The sequence below is a fragment of the Bos mutus genome, chromosome 12, assembly GCF_027580195.1.
Source record: "Bos mutus isolate GX-2022 chromosome 12, NWIPB_WYAK_1.1, whole genome shotgun sequence".
In the NCBI taxonomy this organism is placed as follows: domain Eukaryota; kingdom Metazoa; phylum Chordata; class Mammalia; order Artiodactyla; family Bovidae; genus Bos; species Bos mutus.
The window spans coordinates 79,442,823-79,467,448 of NC_091628.1; the positions used below are offsets into that span (position 1 = coordinate 79,442,823).

General features: G+C 39.8%; 1 protein-coding gene across 1 annotated transcript in view; it reads left to right on the top strand.

Moving 5' to 3' along the window:
• NALCN (sodium leak channel, non-selective) overlaps positions 1–24,626 on the top strand; it is a 286,838-nt gene that overhangs the window by 12,688 nt on the left and 249,524 nt on the right. The window contains exons 3-6 of the mRNA XM_005899261.3: positions 1,867–1,950; positions 3,197–3,336; positions 3,421–3,549; positions 10,292–10,446. Coding sequence (XP_005899323.1) covers positions 1,867–1,950; positions 3,197–3,336; positions 3,421–3,549; positions 10,292–10,446 — 508 coding nt within the window. The remainder of the gene's footprint in view (positions 1–1,866; positions 1,951–3,196; positions 3,337–3,420; positions 3,550–10,291; positions 10,447–24,626) is intronic.

Consider the following 24,626-nt stretch of genomic DNA (forward strand, 5'->3'; position numbering starts at 1 on the left):
CTGTCCATTACCAACTCCCAGAGTTCACTGAGACTCACGTCCATCGAGTCAGTGATGCCATCCAGCCATCTCATCCTCTGTCATCCCCTTCTCCTCCTGCCCCCAATCCCTCCCAGCATCAGAGTCTTTTTCAATGAGTCAACTCTTCGCATGAGGTGGCCAAAGTATTGGAGTTTCAGCTTTAGCATCATTCCTTCCAAAGAAATCCCAGGGCCGATCTCCTTTAGAATGGACTGGTTGGATCTCCTTGCAGTCCAAGGGACTCGAAAGAGTCTTCTCCAACACCACAGTTCAAAAGCATCAATTCTTTGGCGCTCAGCCTTCTTCACAGTCCAACTCTCACATCCATACATGACTACTGGAAAAACCATAGCCTTGACTAGACAGACCTTTGTTGGCAAAGTAATGTTTCTGCTTTTGAATACGCTATCTAGGTTGGTCATAACTTTCCTTCCAAGGAGTAAGTGTTTTTTAATTTCATGGCTGCAGTCACCATCTGCAGTGATTTTGGAGCCCCAAAAAATAAAGTACATGGATACCCAGTGCTAACTAAGCTGGGCTTAAACTTCATATCTGAGTCATATAACTTTCATTAAGTGAATTATCATTCATTAGCTTTAGATTTGCAAACAACAAATTATTTCTGGAAACCTCTGAAGGAAACTTTCTGACAATCTATTTGTTACTCCTGGCAGAAGGTTCTCAAAATTACGTTATTTTCCTAAATATCCTGCAACATATTTTACCATTTTATTGAAAGTCTTGGTCTTCTGTTCCTATTTTTATTTTCTAAACAGATTCACTCAGAGCTGGTAACCATGTGACTGGACTCAGAACTGAGTTTCACAGATTGCTACAGAACTAGTGACTTAATTGCCAGTACTCTTGCTTGGAAAATCCCGTAGATGGAGGAGCCTGGTAGGCTGCAGTCCATGGGGTCGTTAAGAATCGGACATGACTGAGTGACTTCACTTTCACTTTTCACTTTCATGTATTGGAGAAGAAAATGGCAACCCACTCCAGTGTTCTTGCCTGGAGAATCCCAGGGATGGGGGAGCCTGGTGGGCTGCCGTCTATGGGGTTGCACAGAGTCGGACACAACTGAAGTGACTTAGCAGCAGCAGCAGCAGCAGTAGCAGTGACTTAATTGTGCAGTCCTGAGCGAGCTATTGAAGTCTTTCTTTCTAGTTAAAGGTTTCCAATTTCAACCTCATAAGGTGTACTGTTTTGTTATGTGAAAGGAAAGTTTTTTCCTAAAAGTCCCATTTTATAAAAATAATGCATTCCAGTGTCAGAACTGTTAAAAAAGGAAAGTAGCATGCCTTCTTTATCTTTCTTTTATATTTATAATCCCAGTTAAAGTCAATAGATGTATATTTCAAAAATGAAGGCACATTTCTTCATCTTCACCTCTAATTCAGTTCAAGGTGAATTACGGGTTAATTCTCTGCTGATGATGGTTGTTCCCAGAGATTCAAAGTCCTTCACTGACCACTGTATCCTTTTGGTTCTTATAGGAAGAGTTGGTTTAAGGACCAGAGCTGCTTATTAAGTAGGATGACCTCTGGCTTCTTATGTGATAGAATCTATGTGGCTAATCTATGTGTAAAAATCGTGATGTTTTCTCTTTGCATGAATTTAAAATTTTACATGCACAGTTTTGCAGTTACTTGTGTTTTAGAAATTATTTTCCTCATATATAATGTCATTTAAAATGCTGGAAGACTTTCCTTTTGAAAGTCTGTTCAGTTATGATACAACAATTGTAGATAGCTTATATCAAATTAGCACTTGATTATTCCCTCCACAGATTTTTTTGGAAATTATTCATTTTGTCTTATAATGCCATGTGAAATTTATTTTTAGGGGGATAGTTCCTACGTGAAAGATCGCTGGTGTGTTTTTGATGGATTTATGGTCTTTTGCCTTTGGGTTTCATTGGTGTTACAGGTAATTAAATACTTTTAACTTACAAGGGTATATTTTCCAAAATGGGCATTATTTTTATTGAAAATCTAAATTTATATATTAAAGAATATATATATATATATATATATATAAAATGTGATTGGGTAACTGTCTAGAAACACTTTTAATGTTTATTGATTTTTTAAAAGCCTGACATTTTAATCATCATCAGTCAGATGTTTGAATTATTTTTCAATCAGAAATAAAAATCAGTACATACAAGATTATTTCTCATTAAACAGACATTAGAAATATATTCATTGAAATAAAGGGAAAGAACATGGAGTGAGGTTTCTGTATTTGTAGAATAAAAAATTGTATTTAATAATCAAAAGTCCAGTCTTTTAAATGACTAAATTCTCACCAAAAATAGCTAAAATAATATAAATACATTGGGATATATATTGGTTAGCATAAATAGTGTATTGCAAATGGAAAATTCCTTACTTTGAGAAATAGGGAACATATATTTAAAAGGCCTGAAGGAGAGATTTTATTAAAAACAGTATAATTCGTTCCCAGGCACTCATTCAGGCTTGATTTTGTATTTAATTCAACTGAACTTATTATATTCTTCATTTAAAAAATTCAGAATAAAATAAATTCATCATCCAGCCCAGAAACTCATCATGGTTCATATTGATAAGCTGTTCTTATTTTTATAAAGCTCACGTCTCTAACAATTAATTTCATCCTGCATATTAAATGTGTTCTTTTCCATTTAGTGACTATTGTATGATTGACAAACATTTTCTAATTATCCTCTTGCCTCTGCTGGTAAATGGAATTCTTTTTCATAATATTTTTATTAACTCTTTCTCCATTAATCTATGTTCTAGATACTTGGAAATTTCCACCAAAGACTGTTAGTAGTGAGGAAAACTTGGCATACTTACTCTATTTTTGTAATAAAAACTGTGCCTTGATCAATCATTCAGGAAATGAACAAGATTAATGACACTTTGATTCATTCGTGTATTTGTTTCTCTTAAGAGAGCTATAGCTTCAAAATATACTCCAAAGAAAGTTTTTTGGGGGGATGATAATGGGGTTCATGTATGACACCGTGTGATGCTGTCTGTGTGAATCTTCACTACAAGCCGTGCTATGGTGCCCTATGACGCTGTTTTTGGCATGTGCTTTGCTATGTAATGCTGTTTGTATATGTCCTGACTACACGCAATGCTGAGCGAAAGTCTGAGTTATCTGTTCACCTCTGAATTTGCAGGTGTTTGAAATCGCTGACATAGTTGATCAGATGTCTCCTTGGGGCATGTTGCGGATCCCACGGCCACTAATTATGATCCGGGCATTCCGGATTTATTTCCGATTTGAGCTACCAAGGACCAGAATTACAAATATTTTAAAGTAAGCACTGCTTTTACATAAATTAAGGGAAAATGTTTATGACATATTTTGGTAAGCTTTACCTACTTTATTTTTTCCTCCTAGGCGATCAGGAGAACAAATATGGAGTGTTTCCATTTTCCTCCTTTTCTTTCTGCTTCTTTATGGCATTTTAGGAGTTCAGATGTTTGGGACATTTACCTATCACTGTGTAGTAAATGACACGAAACCAGGGTAAGTTTATCTACTAACTGTATTTTAACCTGGTGATTTACAAAGATGTTTCTGCAGTTTTCATGTGAAAAACCTGTGTCTCAATTGTTTTAAAAGTATTTGTGTGCTCTCCAAGGTCTGTGTTACAACTGAGCGACTAATACACACACATACATACAAAGACTTTATTTGTAAAAGCCCAGTTTGGTAATACTCCAGGCCTCCATCAACAGGTAAATGGATTAACAAGTATATCTATAGGATGACTGTGAAAATGTTAGTTGCTCAGTCATATCCAACTCTTTGCAACCCCATGGACTGTACCCCACAAGGCTCCTCTGTCCATAGAATTCTTCAGGCAAGAGTATTGAAATGGTAGTCATTCCCTTTCCCAGGGGATCTTTCTGATCCAGGGATCAAACACAGGTCTCCTACATTGCAGGCAGATTCTTTACTGACTGAGCCACTAGGGAAGCCCACTTATAGTAACTACTGTTTGGCAATAAAAAGTATGAGATATTGATATTCACAATATCTTGGGTGAATCTCAAGATAATTATGTTGAGTGAAGAACCTAGATGAAAAAGTACATATTCTCTGATTTCATGTGTGTAAAATTCTAGAAAATGCAGATTTATCTATGATAATGAAAGGAAATCATTGCTTGCCTGGGCATAAGGGCTGGGGCAGGAATGAGAGATGATGAAAGGGCCCTAGAAAACCCTGGAGATTGGTCAATATGTTCATTATGTTGATTGTGGTTCTGTGAAGAACGTCACGATTTCTCAGGCTGTTCTTTTTAACATGTGCAGTTTATTGTATGGCAAATATTTGTTATTGTTGTTGTTACTGCAACTATTTAGAAATGTTACAGCATGAAGTAGAAATCTGATTTTCTTCATATAGTTTCTTATCCCCACACTACTTACTGTGTGTCATTACTCATAGTATTTATTCCTGCCTTTCTCATTTACTAGTTCCTGTCTATATTTGGATCTGTAGCTATGGTCTCTTTTGTGCTTGATTGACCTATCTAATGATCCCCTCATTAGTATCACACTCTGGACCCTTTTAAATACTAATGTGTCTGTATGCCTGAGGTCACCTTTCCCGACCCCAGCCTCACAGGGGCTCAGGACTCTGTTTTCTACTTCTTATAGGCATGGAAACCCAAGCTCTTGGCTCCTGAGTCCTTAGTCCTCGTTGATACCATCGTTTAATCAACTCTTGTGTTTCTCTTGTTCTAGTTTTTGCTTTCCTCTTACATGTTGCCATTTTGGAATCTCTGTTTTCTTTCTTACAAGCCCAGGTGTGTGTGTGTGCTCAGTCGCTCTACTGAAGTCATGGTTAATGATATATTTAGATGGATAAAAACATTATGTCAGATTGTCAAAGAAGCAGAAATGAAGAAAAGGACAGAGGAAGAAAAGCAAGCTGCTAAATTAAAGCAACAAAAGAGAAATGGTTAAAAAAATAGACAAGCCACATTAAAAGTGGAGAAAAGCAAGGAATTAGTACAAACCCAGGATAGGAAAGTTGAAGGAAGTGGTGAGGAACGGTTGACTCGTGTGGGTGAGCGAAGAGATGCACAGAGGGAAACCTGTAGGTAGGCTTCTTTTTAAGTGCATGTGGGCTGCAGAATGTGTCTAGATTGTTCCATGAATGAATATGAAGGTAGAAAAAGATATCGTGTGGGCAGGAGACAATAGAGGAGAAGTGAGGGGAAGGAAAGCTTCTGGGTGAGGAAGCGGCTGTGTGCTAACAGCAGAAAATTCAGGAGCCTGGTTTAAAGGTCCCATTTTTGTTCAAGTTGAAAGGCAAGGCTTCTCAAACGTGTTCACCCAACTAGGAGATTAGGCATCATACTGCAAACTTAACTTTGATGCAGAGAATAGACTACAAATAGGGAAGATGGGTGAGAGTATTATCTGAACTCACGACCCCTGAATCATTCAGTAAGTCCTCTCAGCCAGCTCCACACTGTACTCAGGACTCAGAGACGAATGTCTGAAAAAAAAAAAAATTAAAAGACCTCTCATATGCTGACTCTTAGCTCCAGCTCATTACATTATCCTTAAAAAAAAAAAAAAAAAGAGTGTACTGTGAAAAATCTCATATGTGTTGGCAGACTTTTCAGCTACTCGAGACATAACAGTGATGGGGAGATGTCTGCATTTTTCTCTTTCTGGGATTTGTATTATCAAATCTGTGCAGTCGCATAGTGCGCACACCCACGCATTTTGCCTTCTCTTTCCATGATTCTTCATTTACTGTTTGAGAAGAAGATACGTAACTGGCCACACGGTTTTATGAGCAGTGTTACTCATAAAAACAGCTTCCAGAAGTTGGAGGACTTATTTCAAGGACCAGCCATTTATGCCATTTTTTTCTTTTGTATTTTCAGCTCAGTATTAATTGAGTTTTAAAAGTCTCACTCTCAAGAAGGAAGTTTGTCGATACCGTTTTACCATTTCCAGCCGAGACATTTAATTTGCTTTATTTTTAGAGACTCAAACCATATCCAGAGTCAGAATGAAACGCATACAAATCCCAATTGAAAAGAATTTTCCAACTTTTTGTGTCCTTTCATTGCCTCTTAACTAGGAATTTCTCATAAACATCTCTGAGTCACAGACACTAAGCTGTACGGTATGATGCTCTGCTTTCAGAGACCACGGTTGCCAGGTGCTGTCACGACCTCATTTCTCTTCGGCGTTGTCTTTTAACAATTGTTCCAATCTCTGCTTAATTGATTTGCACACATGGTAGCCAAATAACAGGACAGCTTTCAGGCAGAGATATGTCTGTTCAGAGACCTGTATGTCCTGGGTTTCAAGGCTGACCTCTGGAATTGATTATGTTAATCTGTGAAGCAGACAGGGCAAATAAAGCAGGAACTCAGTCAGCACCTAAAGTTTTGCTTTTGAATGGACCCAGTTTCTTGTAAAGCAGATAGATGAGCATCTCAGCTGTGTCCTTTATAGCAGGGGTCCTCAACCTCCTGGATCTAATGCCTGATGATCTGACGCAGAGCTGATGCAGTAATAATAGAAATAAAGTGGACACGATAAAGGTAATGCACTTGAATCATCCCCAAACTATGCCCCCCACCCCCCGGTCCAGGGGAAAATTATCTTCCACGAAACTGGTCCCTGGTGCTGGAACATTTGAGTACCGCTTCATTTATAGCATTACTAGTAAAGCTTTAGCTTCTTCTCCAGTAATAAATGGTGACCTAAGGCAGTTATGGAACAAATAATGGGATTTGACTAAGCAAGACAGTTCCTATCCTAAAGAGAGTTGAGAAGACCAGTGGCCTGTGGCAGAAACAGGTATTGCAAACTGCCAAATGTGATGGCAGAAATCCCCCTGAAGCTAAAAGAGGAACATGTAAGAAGGAGCTGCTAGGTGAGATAGAACAGATGAAGATTTTCCTGACATCTTATTATCATTCCTGAGAAAGGAGAGAAATTTATTCATGGCTTGGTATCAAATAATAACATCTCATCCCCAAGAATGAGATACTTAGAAAAGGTAAGGAAATGTAAATGTTAAGCATATAAAAGTTTACTGTGCAGAGAGCAAGATTCAACCAGGAGCTCAGGTTAACGTTTGTAATGACTGAACCATCCACTTTGAGACCAGAAGCTGGGGGACCACACATCACGGGCACCCTGGACTGTTCTGGTTCTTCCCTGCTGCTGCAGAGTAATTATGGATTACTTCCTTTGGGACTTAAGGAGAATCTCAGTTATGGACAGTTCATTTCATGGTTCCCCCATCCAGTGGGCTTTCCTGGTGGCTCAGACTGTAAAGAATCTGTCTTCAATGCAGGAAACCTGGGTTTGATCCTTGGGTCGGGAAGATGCCCCTGGAGAAGGGAATGGCAGCCCAATCCAGTATTTTTGCCTGGAGAATTCCATGGGCAGAGGAGCCTGACAGGGCTACAGCCCATGGGGTCACAAAGAGTTGAACACAACTGAGTGACTCAAACACATCCATTCTATTGGATACTTTAGGTCTTCCCTGGTGGCTCAGATGGTAAAGCATCTGCCCACAATGTGGGAGACCCAGGTTCGGTCCCTGGGTTGGGAAGATCCCCTGGAGAAGGAAATGGCAACCCACTCCAATATTCTTGCCTGGAGAATCCCATGGGCAGAGGAGCCTGGCAGGCTACAGTCCATGGGGTCAAAAAGAGTTGGACACGACTGAGTGACTTCACTTTCACTTTCCATCCAGTGGCAGCTTTTAGGACTTGGTGGTATTTTATAAAATATCAGTAAGACCAGAGATGATATAAAATTGGATTTGGGGGTAGTTTTCTATACTAGCCCAAATAAAATTTAAGTATTCCTTTTCGAGTACTTAGAAAATAAGTGAACGGTTGTTTTATCAACTCTGTTTACAAAACAATGAGATTTTTTAAAAATGGAAAGGTCAGGAGAATTAAAGATAGAAACATGGTGAAACTTAAGAATATTAATTTTTAATTTCCATGGACTTTATAAAGAGAGAATTTTGTACAATATGTAATATCATAAGTGCCTCAGATTCATGCAAAGGACTGTGAAGTCTTCTTGACTTATATTTAAACATTTTTTGAAAAGATGAGGAAAGACTACTCTGTTTAACTTACAGGATTCATGCTGAGGTATCTGCCAAGCGGGAGGTATAAGAACAAGTTGGGATATTGGAAATATTTTCTTTGTAATGTTTAAGAAATAAAAGTACTCTGATGATATATGTACAATAGATTTCTAACTAAATTAATAGCAATGGTTATGGAGCACCTATTATATTGCAGATATTTTGCTTATGTAACTGCTTTTTTAGAACAAATCTTACATCTGCTGCCAATACAGGAGATGTAAGAGATGCGGGTTCTATCCCTGGGTTGGGGAGATCTCCTAAAGGAAGGCATGGGTACCCACTCCAGTATTCTTTCCTGGAGAATCCCATGGACAGAGGAACCTGATGGGCTACAGTCCATGGGGATCACAAGAGTTGGACATGAATGAAGTGACTGAAGCGACTTAGCACCCATCTATGCAAGAATTTGAAAGAAAGGGAATTAACCGACATGTGTGCTTAAAGTCATATCTTTCTGACACTACCAAGTGGTGATTTCCACAGTAGAGCCTTTTCCTTGGGGTTTGCTTGTGGGTATCCAAAGGACCAGCTTAAAATGTGGCAGTTATTTAAACATTCCCTGAGATGTGTAAATTCTCTCGGTTGCCACTAATGAAGAGCAGAATCCTGAAGGAATAAGCATAGAGTTTTGTTCTGACTGAGACACAACTGCACCAGGCATGGTGTGTGTGTGGTATGTGTGTGTGAGTAAAATTGTGTATGTGTTTATAGGAATTTGTGTATATGGTCATGCGTGTGCCTAGTGGCCTCAAGCAGCTAAAGGATCATGTAGTTATGCATCAGACTTTAGAGAAAACATGCTATACAAGGGGCAGGAAGCAGCAAAATGAATTTAAGAAGATATTTAAGAAAAGAAATGTGACCCAACACATCTGTCTCAATGTGGCCATAAGCAGAGGAGACTGAGACGGTCCTCAGGCTGGTCCCCATTTAGAAACATTAATGTAGTGGGAAACGACTATACTAAAATCAAGGGTTTATAAGACTTGTGAATTCTCTAGGCTAAACTTGGGCCCTCTATATGAGCCCTGTCACTTGTCTCAGATAGCAGCTACTTGGGGCCCATTTTAAGGCCAGCCCACAATGGGATTCCATATTCACCATCCCAGTGGTTATCTGTATTCACTACCAAGAAAAGCATTGCATATCTAAATCCTTCACATCAACTTAAATTCCAGTTTATCCTCCAAAAAGATGAAAAGGAGTTATATCACCAGTCATCTAAAATAACCTCATATTATTTCCAGAGCTAAATCACCGCATAACCTCCCTCCTTCCAGGGTGATACCTTTAGTTCCTTCAGTCTCGCCTTACTTATCTGGTTTTCTGTCTAAACTGCACATCTGACGACACAGAAGGCTGAGTCTCATTTCTGAGGCTCACATACAGTACTTTTGTACCATATGGAAAATGACTGTCATCATTAGCTGTTGCTTAGAAGCAGAGAAGTAACATTTGTGGCCACAGTAGGAGAAGGATTTGTGAATAACACAGAATCCCCAGACAAGTTTACATGCCTTGCAAATCTGCAGGAAAATTCCTTCCTTTACTTTTCTGGGTCTTGGTCTTTTATGACAAAAACCATCATGGCAATAATGCTCTTATAAAGAGCTTTATGTGGACTTAGAGAACTTGTGGTTACCAGAGAAGGATGCAGGGAATGGATAGTTATGGAGTTTGGGATGGGTATGTGCACACTTCTATCAACATATTTTAAATGGATAACCAACAATGTCCTACTAGATAGCACAGGAAACTGTTTAATGTCGTGTGGCAGCCTGGATGGGAGGGGAGTTTGGGGGAGAATGGACACATGTATATGTGTGACTGAACCCCTTTGCTGTCCACCTGAAACCATTACAACATTGTTAATTGGCTCTACTTCCACTATAAAATAAAAAGTTTAAGAATAACATAAAGAGCTTCTGTGTGGATGAATCTCATGTCATTTGAGAATGTTCAATATGGCCTTAATGTGATGAATACCATTCATGAATCAGGCATCTTAAATCCGTGTCCACAGACAGTAAGTATTAATGAAGAGTGATTACATTATGCATTGTAATCAACACACTTGTTGAAAATGTCAAATCCTTTTTTGTGTTGTTTGCAGAAATGTAACCTGGAACAGTTTAGCCATCCCAGATACACACTGCTCCCCAGAACTGGAAGAAGGCTACCAGTGCCCCCCAGGATTTAAATGCATGGACCTGGAAGATCTGGGACTTAGCAGGCAAGAGCTGGGCTACAGTGGCTTTAACGAGATAGGTCTGTCTTACTGATAAAACACCTTTTCTGTTTCTGTTTTACAATGTTTATGAAATGGAGACAGTAGTTACATAATTAATAGTTTATGTTCAGACTGTATAGGATTTAAGAAACACAATTGCAAATTTTAATATATTCTACCCTCCAGTGTATAACATACAGCCTGTTTCCATATAGATATGCAACAATATCTATATAGAGTTAAATATCTCTTCAATTATTAATTATAGGATTTAAAAATATTTGTTGATCACGGTTCAGGGTTCTTGGCTCAAAGAACCCCTTGAATCAACAGGGCTTGGTTCCCGTCCACATTTAACTAGTAGGCAAGGTAAGTCTTAAATAATTGGAATACTAGACATTGATGGGAGAAGGCAACGGCACCCCACTCCAGTACTCTTGCCTGGAAATTCCCATGGATGGAGGCCTGGAAGGCTGCAGTCCATGGGGTCGCAGAGGGTCAGACATGACTGAACGACTTCACTTTCACTTTTCACTTTCATGCATTGGAGAAGGCAATGGCAACCCACTCCAGTACTCTTGCCTGGAGAATCCCAGGGATGGGGGAGCCTGGTGGGCTGCCATCTATGGGGTCGCACAGAGTCAGACACGACTGAAGCGACTTAGCAGCAGCAGACATTGATAGGTATGTGACAGCTGAAAAGTAATTCTGGGAACAGAAGACAGCTAATGAAGTACTTAGTGAATGTGCATCAGCTATGTAATAGAAATATGAGGAATGCTTGCATGCGAATACAATGTGCTCAAATGTGTACATTTATTCGTGGCTTGTCCTGTTAAGTCCTGAAATGTGCCATCACACGTAGACTTGGCATCTGGCATTCAGTTGGTATCATTGCATTTGTTACAATTCCATGCATGTTGTGCATATTTCATTATTGAAACAAAAAACCATGGAATTCTAAACACATATGTTATGCTCTGAAAATTTGTCCTAGTCGGTTTAGGCAACCACAGCAAAATATCATAGACTGGGTGGCATAGACGACAGAAATGTACTTCTCCCCAGTGTGAAGGCTGTAAGTCTGGGGCAGGGTGCAGCACGGTCAGCTTTGATGAGGCCCCTCTCCTTGGCTTGCAGGCTTCTCTCTGTGTCCTTATGTGAGGGATTGAGTGGGGGCAGAAAAAGAGATGGGGGGAGAGAGAGGGAGAGAAAGTCCTCTGCTCTCTTCTTAGAAGGGCACTAATCCCATCATGGGAACCCCACCCCTCATGACCTGGTCTAAACCACATCACCCTCTGGAGTCCCCACCTCCTAATACCATCACATTGGGAATTAGGGCTTCAGTATATGAATGGCAGGGGCTGAGTAGACTCAGACATTCAGTCCATGGCACAACTGTTGGAGTCATTTGAAAATGAATTACTTTTATTTTAAAGTTTCAAGGCCCAGGTACACTTAAAAATGTTCTGGACACTTTTACCCAGGACATAAGAGGAAAATCTTTTGGTGTGTAACAGGGTGGTGGTTGCACTCTTTTGGAAGCCAAATCTAGGTATTTTTAATCTGTCCTGTGGTGTGGTTTCATTTCCCAATGGACCAGCTGTACAATGGGGATTGCATCGCCCCAAAAGAGAACAGCATCTCTGTCCACCCTGGAGGGTAACTGCTTCAAACACAGCCTGTCCACCTTCACCCATCAGGAACAGTGCCTGATGAGTCCAATTCCTACCCTATGGCTTCAGTCATCACAGCTCCTACATAGTGTTATGCAGGATGGCATAATGAACTCTGGGATAACTGTTTGAATTTCAGAAAGGACATGTGAAGCTCTTGCATTGATTGAGGCATACCTTCCAGACATATGAATTAACCCACAAGGCTTCAGCCTTTGGAGAGAATGTAATACTTGAACTTGTGCTGAAAAAACCAAATAGTTGATATTTCTAAAGGGTGAATTTTGCAAACAGCACATAAATTTTTATTCTTATATTTTAGTACAGCTGCATAGTAAATTTCCAGCATAATGGTTAGATGGATACTCTTCATTTGGCCAATGATACAGTTTTCTAATTCACAAAAATTTAGAAGGCAATAGATGTGAAACATTCTAATTTTCTGTCCTCTCTTATCTGGTTTTAGAACTGATCTTACATCCTTTCCCCTGTCTCAGAAGTGCAAACACTTTTATGGATTATGCCAGTGACTTTCAGGCATGAGTGGGAAACCACAGGTGTGGTTTGGGAGATGAGATATACAGATTTAGTAAGCTGCTCTGAGCAAGCTCCAGAAGTCCTAACAACTGGGGCAGGACTGGAATGCATGACTGGTTAGATCCTGTTGCTCTTTCTTTTAGGGGCTGAGTTTGCCCATGTCTGGAGTGGAGAGCAGCCAGCATTCAAGGTTAGGCTGCCCTTGAAGGGCAGTGGAACCCAAGGAGGCAGTGGAAACCTCCAAGCCTTTAAAATTATGTTGCTAAATCAAATCTCACCCTGATCATTTTAAATGCGGCAGTTGTGTTTACACTCCAATTGCTGCATTATATTCAACTAGATCCATCTTTCTTCACTGTTACTTACAGGGCTTCAACTAATATAGAGGAACAATACCTCTTTGAACCAGAAAGTCTACTTCTAAAGTGTGTGGGCTTAAGAAGTTCATTTCTAGGAAGGAATCACCCTTGGGGGTAATCAGTTCAGTTCAGTTTAGTCGCTCAGTTGTGTCCGACTCTTTGCGACCGCATGAATCGTAGTATGCCAGGCCTCCCTGTCCATCACCAACTCCCGGAGTTCACTCAAACTCATGTCCATCGAGTCGGTGATGCCATCCAGCCATCTCATCCTCTGTCGTCACCTTCTTCTCCTGCCCCTAATCCTTCCCAGCATTAGGGTCTTTTCCAATGAGTCAACTCTTCGCATGAGGTCACCAAAGTATTGGAATTTCAGCTTTAGCATCATTCCTTCCAATGAACACCCAGGACTGGTCTCCCTTAGGATGGACTGGTTGGATCTCCTTGCTGTCCAAGGGACTCTCAAGAGTCTTCTCCAACACCACAGTTCAAAAGCATCAATTCTTCAGTGCTCAGCTTTCTTCACAGTCCAACTCTCACATCCATACATGACCACTGGAAAAACCATAGCCTTGACTAGACAGACCTTTGTTGCCAAAATAATGTCTCTGCTTTTGAATATGCTATCTAGCTCGGTCATAACTTTCCTTCCAAGGAGTAAGCATCTTTTAATTTCATGGCTGCAATCACCATCTGCAGTGATTTTGGAGCCCCAAAAATAAGTCTGACACTGTTTCCGCTGTTTCCCCATCTATTTCCCACGAAGTGATGGGACCGGATGCCATGATCTTCATTTTCTGAATGTTGAGCTTTAAGCCAACTTTTTCACTCTCCACCTTCACTTTCATCAAGAGGCTTTTGAGTTCCTCTTCACTTTCTGCCATAAGGGTGGTGTAATCTGCATATCTGAGGTTATTGATATTTCTCCCGGCAACCTTGATTCCAGCTTGTGCTTCTTCCAGCCCAGCATTTCTCATGATGTATTCTGCATATAAGTTAAATAAGCAGGGTGACAATATACAGCCTTGACGTACTCCTTTTCCTATTTGGAACAAGTCTGTTGTTCCATGTCCAGTTCTAACTGTTGCTTCCTGACCTGCATACAGGTTTCTCAAGAGACAGGTCAGATGGTCTGGTATTCCCATATCTTTATGAATTTCCCACAGTTTATTGTGATCCACACAAAGGCTTTTTCATAGTCAATAAAGCAGAAATAGCAATAGTCAATAGTCAATAAAGCAGTTTTTCTGGAACTCTTGCTTTTTCAATGATCCAGCAGATGTTGGCAATTTGATCTCTGGTTCCTCTGCCTTTTATAAAATAGAGGAAAACAACAGAATGGGAAAGACTAAAGATCTCTTCAAGAAAATTAGAGATACCAAGGAACATTTCATGCAAAGATGGGCTCGATAAAGGACAGAAATTGTATGGACCTAACAGAAGCAGAAGATATTAAGAAGAGGTGGCAAGAATACACAGAAGAACTGTACAAAAAAGATCTTCACGACCCAGATAATCACAATGGTGTGATCACTCACCTAGAGCCAGGCATCCTGGAATGTGAAGTCAAGTGGGTCTTACTTAGAAAGCATCACTATGAAGAAAGCTAGTGGAGGTGATAGAATTCCAGTTGAGCTATTTCAGATCCTAAAAGATGATGCTGTGAAAGTGCTGCACTCAATATGCCAGCTAATTTGGAAAACTCAGCAGTGGCCACAGGACTGGAAAAGGTCAGTTTTCATTCCAATCCCAAAGAAAGGCAATGCAAAGAATGCTCGAACTACCACACAGTTGCACTCATCTCACACTCTAGTAAAGTAATGCTCAAAATTCTCCAAGCCAGGCTCAGCAATATGTGAACTGTGAACTTCCTGATGTTCAAGCTGGTTTTAGAAAAGGCAGAGGAACCAGAGATCAAATTGCCAACATCCGCTGGATAGGCCCCCACTGAGGCAGGAGTCTTACTGTAGCTCAACTGTTTATTTGCATGTTTATCTCCCAAGGATTTAAGTTGCTGGAAAACAGGAAGCACGTCTTTTCATCTTCATGCCTCCAGGGCCTAGACCAATGTCTGCCTCATAGGGAACCCTTTATGAATATTTACCAAGGGACTGAACAAAGTATGTGTTCTCTTGAATTCACTGGTGATCCGTCATATTTGTGTTAGGATATGGAGCCGTAATAGAGAATTAAGTTGTTTTCTTGTTCTCTTCCCTGATTGCATCTGCTTTTGTTGGCAGTGTTTGTTCTTTCTCATGACTTCCGTTTCTATACAAGCTTAATTTGGTCTCTTTGCTTCTTTTTCTCAAATGATGATTGAATTCCGCGTTATTGTAAAACTAATGGTTAGATAATGAAATATTGACTTTGAACTATGATAAAAAAATTTTAACATGGTCACTATAGTTTAGATTGAAATTGATAACTACTTCCTGATAGGATGTACCTATGTAGATACACAAACTAGTATTTTAGATTATTCGGCAAGTTCTTATGGAAACAAAAAGATAATGTTTCATCCAAAAATGAGGAAATTAATTTTATTAGGCACATGTGATCTTCTCTTTCTGCATGCAGCCAAATTTAAAATGCAATTAGGTGCCTAATTGTGCATTTCAATTTGGCCAGTTTACTCTATAGGTAAGTAATCATGATTAATTTAAAAGGAACATGTTTCCTTTTCTTACTAATCCAAATTATCATGCAATACACTGTATTTCAATCATGTATAAAATTTTATTTGTAAGTAGCATTATGTCTTATGAAAATTTAATGCTGATGTTGAAAAACTCAATTTTTAAAATATATTCAAAGCCAGAGTCATTAAGTAGAAAAAAATTACAAAGAGCCCCTACTGTAAGACTGTAAGACTGCAGAGTAAAGACACCTTTTTGTCTCTAAAATCATCCAAGCATTAAGGAGCCTGAGAAACAGAAATGCAATTTCCATATTTAAGGACTCAGAAAAACCTGGAACTGTGAATCCCAACCCGAGAGGACCAGGGTCCAACAGGAAACTTCCTGGAAGGACTCTGGATACTGCGAATCTCAGAGCCAGCAGGTTATGGATGGTCTAAACAACCACCGTTCACTGTACATTCAGTTTAAAAATTCAACAATAAAAATTAAATTATAGAAAATAGCAATAGAATAAAACAAAATAAAATTCCCAGAGGAGCAGAAGAGTCCTGTCTTTGGGTCAGGACATCAGTGTGTGGCTGACGGTAGGAATTTTCTGGTATTCCATGTGACATCAAGAGGTCCTTGTTCTGCAGAACTCTGGGGGAGAGAGAGAGGACAGTCAGTTGTAAGTTCCCTGACATGGCTGATCTGCATTGAATAGAACAAGGGAAAGACTCCAGATTTGCAAATCCGGCTCTACCTTTGTTGTTGTTTAATCCTTAGTCGTGTCCAACTCTTTTGCAACCCCATGGACTGTAGCCTGTCAAGCTCTTCTGTCTGTGGGATTCTCCAGGCAGGAATACTGGAGTGGGTTGCCATGACCTCCTGCAGGGGATCTTTCTGACCCAGGGATCAAACCCATGTCTCCTTCATTGCTGGCGGATTCTTTACCACTGAGCCACCAGGAAAGCCCAGGATGACCAGAAGGCCTTTTAAAACTTGATTCCCAAGCATCATCCTGAGGCCAATTCAATCAAAACCCTACAGTGATTGAAGGCACAGATTAATCTAAAAAGTTCTCTAGGTGATTCAAGTCCGCATGCAGAGTATGAACCACTGGACTGAAGCAAGACTGATACTCACATACCCACCAACCTGTGCAGATCTTCGTTTCTACCCCACAGCATTCCCTCACGCTTCTCTGCATGAAACAAGACAAATGCCTAGTGCTCTCAAAGTCACGGTCAAAGATGAGAGATAATCAAAACGAATCAGGACCATTTCCATAAAAATGTACCTCTCAGTGCATTTTAAACTGAAAAAAAAAAATACACAAGATGTATATATCTATCTCAAAAGAATTGCAGAAAAAGACAGATGTATACATTAAAAGGGTACAGTTTGATTCAGTAAATTGACATAGAACAATTGGTGCTGAGACCTGTCTTGGTGAAGATGCTAAAGAAAGCATCCTTTGGGTATCCAGGAAAAAAAAAAAAAGGTCAAGTCAGCTCTAAGGGGGACCTTGAGAGGATCCTGAAACTTCATGTCACTGTTCAGCTCTCGAATATAATGTCACAATGCTTACAGAGTTCTTAGGGAAATAATGTGTCAAACTCTTAGTGATTATTTTTGAAGAGGTCTTCTTGAAGTCATTGAGCCAATCAAGAACAACTGCTCATGGGCCAGGTCTCTAGTATCTATTTTATAAGAGCGGCGTCAATACAACTGCAGCATTTACAGACTGTGGTGTAAATGTTGCCAACTGTGATTGTGTAGAAGAGAGGACAAGACTGGTGGGGGCGGTGGGGCGATGGTGTGGATATTTATACATAGCAGTGAAAAGCAAGTATCATTTTATTACAATATGTGAATCCAGTAATGGAGGCAGGTGGATACTCGCCTTGAAAATGCACTGCGAAGTTAAAATGACTTTAGAAAAAAATTCAGAACTCAGTGGCTTTGGGGTTTGGGTTGTGGATGTTGTATATAGTAGTATGGTGACCTTTGGACAGGAATCAACCTCTCTTGCTTCCATTTCCTCATTCGTGAAATGGGTGAGTGATTGACATGACTTATAGGGTTGTTGTGAGAAGTGGCTAGCAAGCTATACTTAGGATAGTATCTGGCACCATGAAGACACATGAAGAGCTAGAAATTAGAGGTATGGTGGCAAAATAAGAATGTATCACTGTTACTTAAGAATAAGTAACCAGTTTAACAAAGAAGGGTGAGATGTCGATGCTTTCAGATTAGCACCTCGGTGTCTGATGTTATTCCCTTTTCTCTGCACCAGTTTTCCCCTCAGCTTGTTCAGGATTTTACAACAAAAGAGGGAAGTAGCGTGTACATGGACAAGGTCTCCTTAACCTTGTATTATGCCCCTATTAACTAATATCTCAAATTTCACTTCATTTCTAATTGGTGTGCAGAGGGCCAATATTTGGTAGGGAGTAGTCTTTTTATTTTAATTTACTTTGTTGGAGTATAGTTGATTTGCAATGTTGTGCTAATCTATGTTGTACAGCAAAATGACTCAGTCATATGTGCATACATATACACACACACACACACACACACTCTTTTCAAAATTCTCTTCCATTATGGTTTAGCCCAGGACACTGAATAGAGGTCTCTGTGCTCTACAGTGGGACCTTGTTGTTTATCCATTCTGTGTATAATAGTTGGCATCTGCTAACCCCAAACTCCCAGTCCATCCCTCCCCCACGCCCCCTCCCCCTTGACAACTGCGAGTCTGTTCTCTATGTCTGTGAGTCTGTTTCTGTTTTGTAGATAGGCTCATTTGTGTCATAGTTTAGAGTCTACATAAGTGAGACCATACAGTATTTGTCTCTCTCTGCCTCACTTCACTTAGTATGATAATCTCTAGGCCCATCCGTGCTGCTGCAAATAGCGCTACTTCATTCTTTTTTATGGCCAAGTAATATTCCATTGTGTTTGTATGTATATACACACCACATCTTCTTTGTCTGTTCATCTGTTGATGGACAGTTAGGTTGCTTCCATGTCTTGGCTATTGTAAATAACGCTGCAGTGAACATTAGGGTGCCCGTATCTTTTCAAATTAGGGTTTTCTCTGAATATATGTCCAGGAGTAGGATTGCTGGGTCATATGGCGACTCTGTTTTTAGTTTTTGAGGAGTCTCCGTGCTGTTCTCCATAGCGGCTGCGCCAGTTTACATTCTGGTGGTGCCTGGTGGCGGTGGTTTAGTCGCTAAGTCGTGTCCAACTTTTCCAGGCAAGAACACTGGAGTGGGTAGCCTATCCCTTTTCCAGGGGATCTTCCCAACTCAAGAATCGAACCTGGGTCTCCTGCATTGCAGGCAGAGTCTTTACCGACTGAGCTATGAGGGAAGCCTGGTGGTGCTTAGTCTTCATTAATCAATTTTCCCTCTCTTACCACTCTCAAAAGTGTCCTCACTTGGGCTTAACTGTCTCTTTAGAATTTTCTTTCACCTGTGCCATTGACTTTTCAGTTTCAGTAAGCCTCACACATAGAGTTTTATTTAACCTATGCATTTGAACTTGTGGCCCCGGATTCCAGCCACCCATGTCTTCAGCAGCCTTTCAGCAGGTGCGCCTTCCACAGCACTAAGCAGAGTCCCCACTGGGGTAAGGGCCCTGAGCAGAAGCCATGGCCCCACTGCTTCCGGCCCCACCTCCCACACACAGACGCTTGTTATCTCTCCTCCCCTAAATCACCGCGTCGATGGTGGCTGACACGCTAGCTGCTCCTCCATCCTGCTCTTCATTTACAGACTGCTGCATCATTGGTTCAAGGGACCTTTCCTGCGGCTCATTCTTAAGGACTCCAACACACATCCTGTCTAAGACGTTAGCCTCTGCATCTGAGACATCCAGTGCCCCCACAGTCCAGGAGCAGACGTTATTGAAAGGACTTATTTGAAGATCACAAAATCTATTTAGCAGACGCTCAGATTCCATGATTGAAGTCAGTGTGTGCAGAAGTGGGTGTAGGCACACAGTGTAGAAGTCTGGGAACAGAACACACCCAAACACCACCACACTATAGAGGTGAAACGGATCGGTCACATCCATTTAGTCTATTTAGAAAATGTGTCTACTTCCATTTGCTGAGTACTTACCCGCCTTTCAACTTCGCCCTTCCTCACTCTCATCAACATGCAGGGCATACAACCCAAGACAGTGCAATTTTCCATAATAGCACTGAACGTGAAATTAGAGGAGTTTTGAGTTGGAAAGAGAGGAGGCAGCCCTGTGGTTCACTGACACAGTTTCCAGGTGCTGAGACAGAGCCTCAGAGCTAGAGCGTAAGAGTTCCAGAGAATTCCACGCCGGGCAAGGCCAGCTCCCTTGTCATGATTCACAGACTCGCCTTATAAGTTAGTCTCCCCCAGACCTTTCTACACTTCAGAGACCAGTGTTTCATTCAGAAGGAAACTCAAAAAGTATCTTGTAAAGCTTAGTTGTATTTTTAATTTTGTGGTAGGAGCTTAGCATCATTTACCTTCAGTAAGGTGCTGGTGGAGAGGACATCTCCATTTATAGATGCGGTAAACCAGTTAGAGCAAAAACCAACAACAGATCCATAGCATGTGGGAAGGAAATCACAGCCAAAGCCATGAAACCGGCAATTTACTTGTCATAATCGTTCAAAAGAAAGTAAGAAAGTGGGTACAGGAGATGAATACAAAGCTATTCAGCCGGTGGTGTTTAACTCTCAGTTCATTGTGCAAGCCAGGTAAAAAACAAAACAAAACACCTTTCCTTTGATGGAACAATGAATGTCACTTAATGATAAAAATTCACCCTAGGAGGTCACTTAGGAAATAAGTAGCTCTCAGGCATTTTTTGGTTATTCGTCTTAGACTCATGAGAACAAAAGAGAAAAGTTCAATTTTTAAAAATTCAGAATGAATGAAACCATGATTCTAACAATTTATAAAGGAAGCCCATAAGTGAGGTCAACCTATAAACAAGGCATTTGGAAAATAGCTAATAGAAAAGGCGTTTAAATTATACATGCTTTTAATGCTACATGGACTGTATATATAGTGGACTATTTTTCTTACTCTTTGTATACAAAGATAAAGCCAGGAAATAACAAACTCCATGTTCTTATGGCGTCTAATTGTCCACCAGACAGTCTTCATTATTATAATTACTGTCATTACCTTTGACAACTACTGCTACCATTTATTGATTGCTTATTATGTATCTGGCATGGGGTGAAAGGTTTTTCCATCCGTTGTGTTTTTCATTCTCAAAATAAACCCATAGGCTGTCATTATCTCCAATTGATAAGTGACAAGAATGAGATGAGAAAGAATTGATTTCTCCAGAGTCACACACAGGCCACAGTTGGGAGCCAGGCCCTGGTGCCCCGTGAGCCAAGGTCAAAGCCTGTGTTTTCCGGCTGCCTTATCTCTGAGGTTGGCCACGAGTGACCGGGGTTCCCTGTGGCTTGTCAGGACAGCTGGTCCATTGTAGAGTCTCATGGTGATGGAAAAGGAGGTGTGTCCTACACCGTAATAATCCACCAGACATCCTGCCTTCTCTCATCCTGAAGTCTTGAGGACAGAGGGGTGACTCTGAAGAAGGATAATGTCCACTGCAAACTGAGGGCCTCTCGGGGCTGGTCTCTGCCTTTGAATCCAGCCTCTTGTAAGGGACTTGGTTCCTGATCTGTGTTCACTGTGTGTACAAATCTAAGCAAAAGAAGAATATGCCTAGAGATTATATACCAAGTGAAGTGAGTCAGAAGAGAAAGGCAAATATCCTATGCAGAATCTAAAAAAAAAAAAATGCTACAAATGAACTTACAAAACAGAAATAGACTTACAGACCTAGAGAGTTTATGGTTACCAGGGGGTATGGTTTGTCACCATACAAAGATATCACATAGTTATTGACTATTGGGCTTCCCTGGTGGCTCAGATGGTAAAGAATCTGCCTGCGATGTGGGAGACCTAAGTTCAATCCCAGGGCTGGGAAGATCCTCTAGAGGAGGGCATGGCAACCCACTCCAATATTCCTGCCTAGAGAATCCCATGGACAGAGGAGCTGGTGGGCTACAGCCCATGGGGTCGCAAAGAGTCGACACGACCGAGCAACTTAGCACATGGACTATATTCCCCACGCTGTACGTTTCATATCCATGACTCAGTTATTTTGCAGCTATTAAGTTTGTTTTCTAAATACCACAAATTAACCAACAGTTTTATTTAACTTGATTTTGAAAATGCATATTAGTTAATTTCTTTATTAGAGATATGACATAAAGAATGTTTAATTTATTCATCCTCTTCATAAAAAAAAATAAAGCCGTAAAGATTTTCCTCAAATAAAAAAGCCCTCCTTAAAATATTAGGTAGAAAAACCACAGATCACTAGCATCACAGAAGTCAAATGTGAGTCTTGGATTCGAATAAAGAATTAAAGTAATGATTTATAATCTTTGTAAATTTTTTTTCTGGCAATGATAAATTAATTGAGCCTTTCAAGAAAATGAAGCAATGAGAGTGAACTGCAGCCTACCAGATTCTCATACAGATGCCCCTAAGTCACTTCTGAAGAAAGCTATTACGGCCATTCATTGAAAATTGGGATTGGTGATTTTCTCCAAGGGGAGATATATTTTAGCTGTTACTAACTTTTGTGGCATTTTCTTCCTCATTTGACTTTGGGTAGCATTGGCTATGAGATACAGACTTAGCTCTTAATGTGAGTCATAAATCAATTTTATTCAGAATTGATGAGAAACAACATCAGTGGTTATTTTCATCCCTGGTAGGGGTCTGTGCCTGGAACTACGCCATATTGTGCTGCAAGAGGATTGACAGTGAATTGAACCCACCTACACAGTCCAGTATTCCAGTTTTAATTCAGAATTTGCTTTACTTTAAAATTCCTTCCTATGTTTTTCTCTACTGGCCAGCTCTTATTTTTATAATTTGTCTCTTATTACATCTGATGTTAAATAGGGTCATAAAATGTAGTGAAGGGAGATTACTTTTATTCAGATCATAATAGAATGTAAATTGAACTTTTTTAATGCTGCTGCTAAAAATTGATTCATCAGATTTAAATGTTGTTAAACCACATTTCATGTGGCCCTATGTGATATTAGATGAAAACTTTACAAATGAATAGAAAATAGAAATTATAATGTATCTATAACTATGATTTATTACAGAATGTGCATTTTTATCACAGCTGCAGAAAAGACACAGTAAAGATTAATCTATAAAATATGCAATTGAGATTTATAATAGTTTGTGAAAAAGCACCAAAGGGTTGTTTGCCCTGCATTAATCTTTATGTTTAGCGGTACTACTGGAATTACTTATTGGTTTTTATGAAAACACATGTAGAAGAGAAAATTAGGGTATGGAATTCAACCGAAAATGTTTACTTTGATCTGTGATAGTTCTGTACTTGCTCCCTGAAGGTATTCCTTTATTATGGGATAAGGAAAACTTGACATATTTTTGTTAAATAGAGGATAAAGTCAAGAAGCTTCAATAGAGGAATAGTTCTGAGAGTCTTTGGTCAGATACCAGGGCTATCCCTGGGTTCAGGCATGGTAAGTGCCCTCAGGTTACAAAAACGTACATTGTGTGCTTGATGTTTTCTAAGGGAACAAGGTCTTAGGGTATCATTAGATGCTGATAGGGTTACAGGCTCATTTAAGCTCAAATTAGATATGCAGGTACTATTCAGGATATTAGTAAGAAAGGGGGTTCAAAGATAGAATTGCAGCCATGATTGGTACAGAGGAACCTATTTACAAAGGAAAAAATAGAGAGACAGACATGGAGAACAAACATACAGACACTGAGTGGGGAAATGGATGAATTGGGAGATTTGATTGAAATGTAGTAATATACACTATTGACTCTATGTACAGAATAGATAACTAATGAGAACCTACTGTGCAGCGCAGGGAACCTACTCAGTGCTCCATGGTGACCTAAATGGGAAGGAAATCCAAAAAAGAGGGGATATATGTATATGTATAGGTGATTCACTTTGATGTACAGCATAAACTGGCATAGCATTGTGAAGTAAATATACTCCAATAATTTTTTTTGGAAGATATATAGATACATCTTCTAGTATCTAGAAGATAGGTGTTCAGATAAGTTCTTGTTTAATGTATTAGGAAAGGCCGCTGCTTACGTTATTTTTCATTGGACAATGAAAGAAGGAATTTTGAAAGTGAATTTCTGGGAGCATTGAAATGATGATTTTGTTCATATTATACATACTAATACAAAACAGTACCCATCGGAAATATCTAGTGGTTTCCAAGAAATTGGCATGTTTATAGATACATTTTAAGTATTTGTAGATTATAAAAATAATGCTGAAAAAAGCATGAGATTTAACAAAAGCAATAAATTCTTCTATATGTAATTCCCTTCCTTCCTCTCTTTCCTGTCTTTTTTCCTCTTTCATCTTCATGTTTCATGATATTTAATAAAATGCTTTCAACCATTTTCCTACCAGTAGACATCTAAGTGATTTTCAGTGTTTCACTACAGTAAGTCTGTGCTGAATACACACACAGTTATGCACAAACACACACACATGTTTTGTGCATATGTTAGTATTCTTAAAACAGATTCCTGAAACAATTTCTGGGTCAAAGGGTATGCACAGTTTTAACATAATAGTTCTGCCTTTATTGTGCAAGAGTAAATTTTTAAAATTATAAGGTATTCCTTTCTGATATGCATAGTTACAAAAGTTAAAAAAAAAATAGCATAGGCCGTATTGTATCCTGTACTCTTCTGAACACCAGCAGTTCATTCTCTTTTCTTTGAATTCTTCATTCCACTCTCCTTGGAATGCCTCCTTCCTAGGGTCCTGTCAGTCTAAGAGTCACCCTCCTGCCCTCCTTTCCAGTAACTTCTCTGCTGCCCCAGCAGCATTCCTCTCCCTTCTGTCTAAACTGTGACCCAAAGGTTTGTGCATGAAGTCAGTGCTTACTTTGAACTGTTTCTCACTAGGGTGTGTGTGT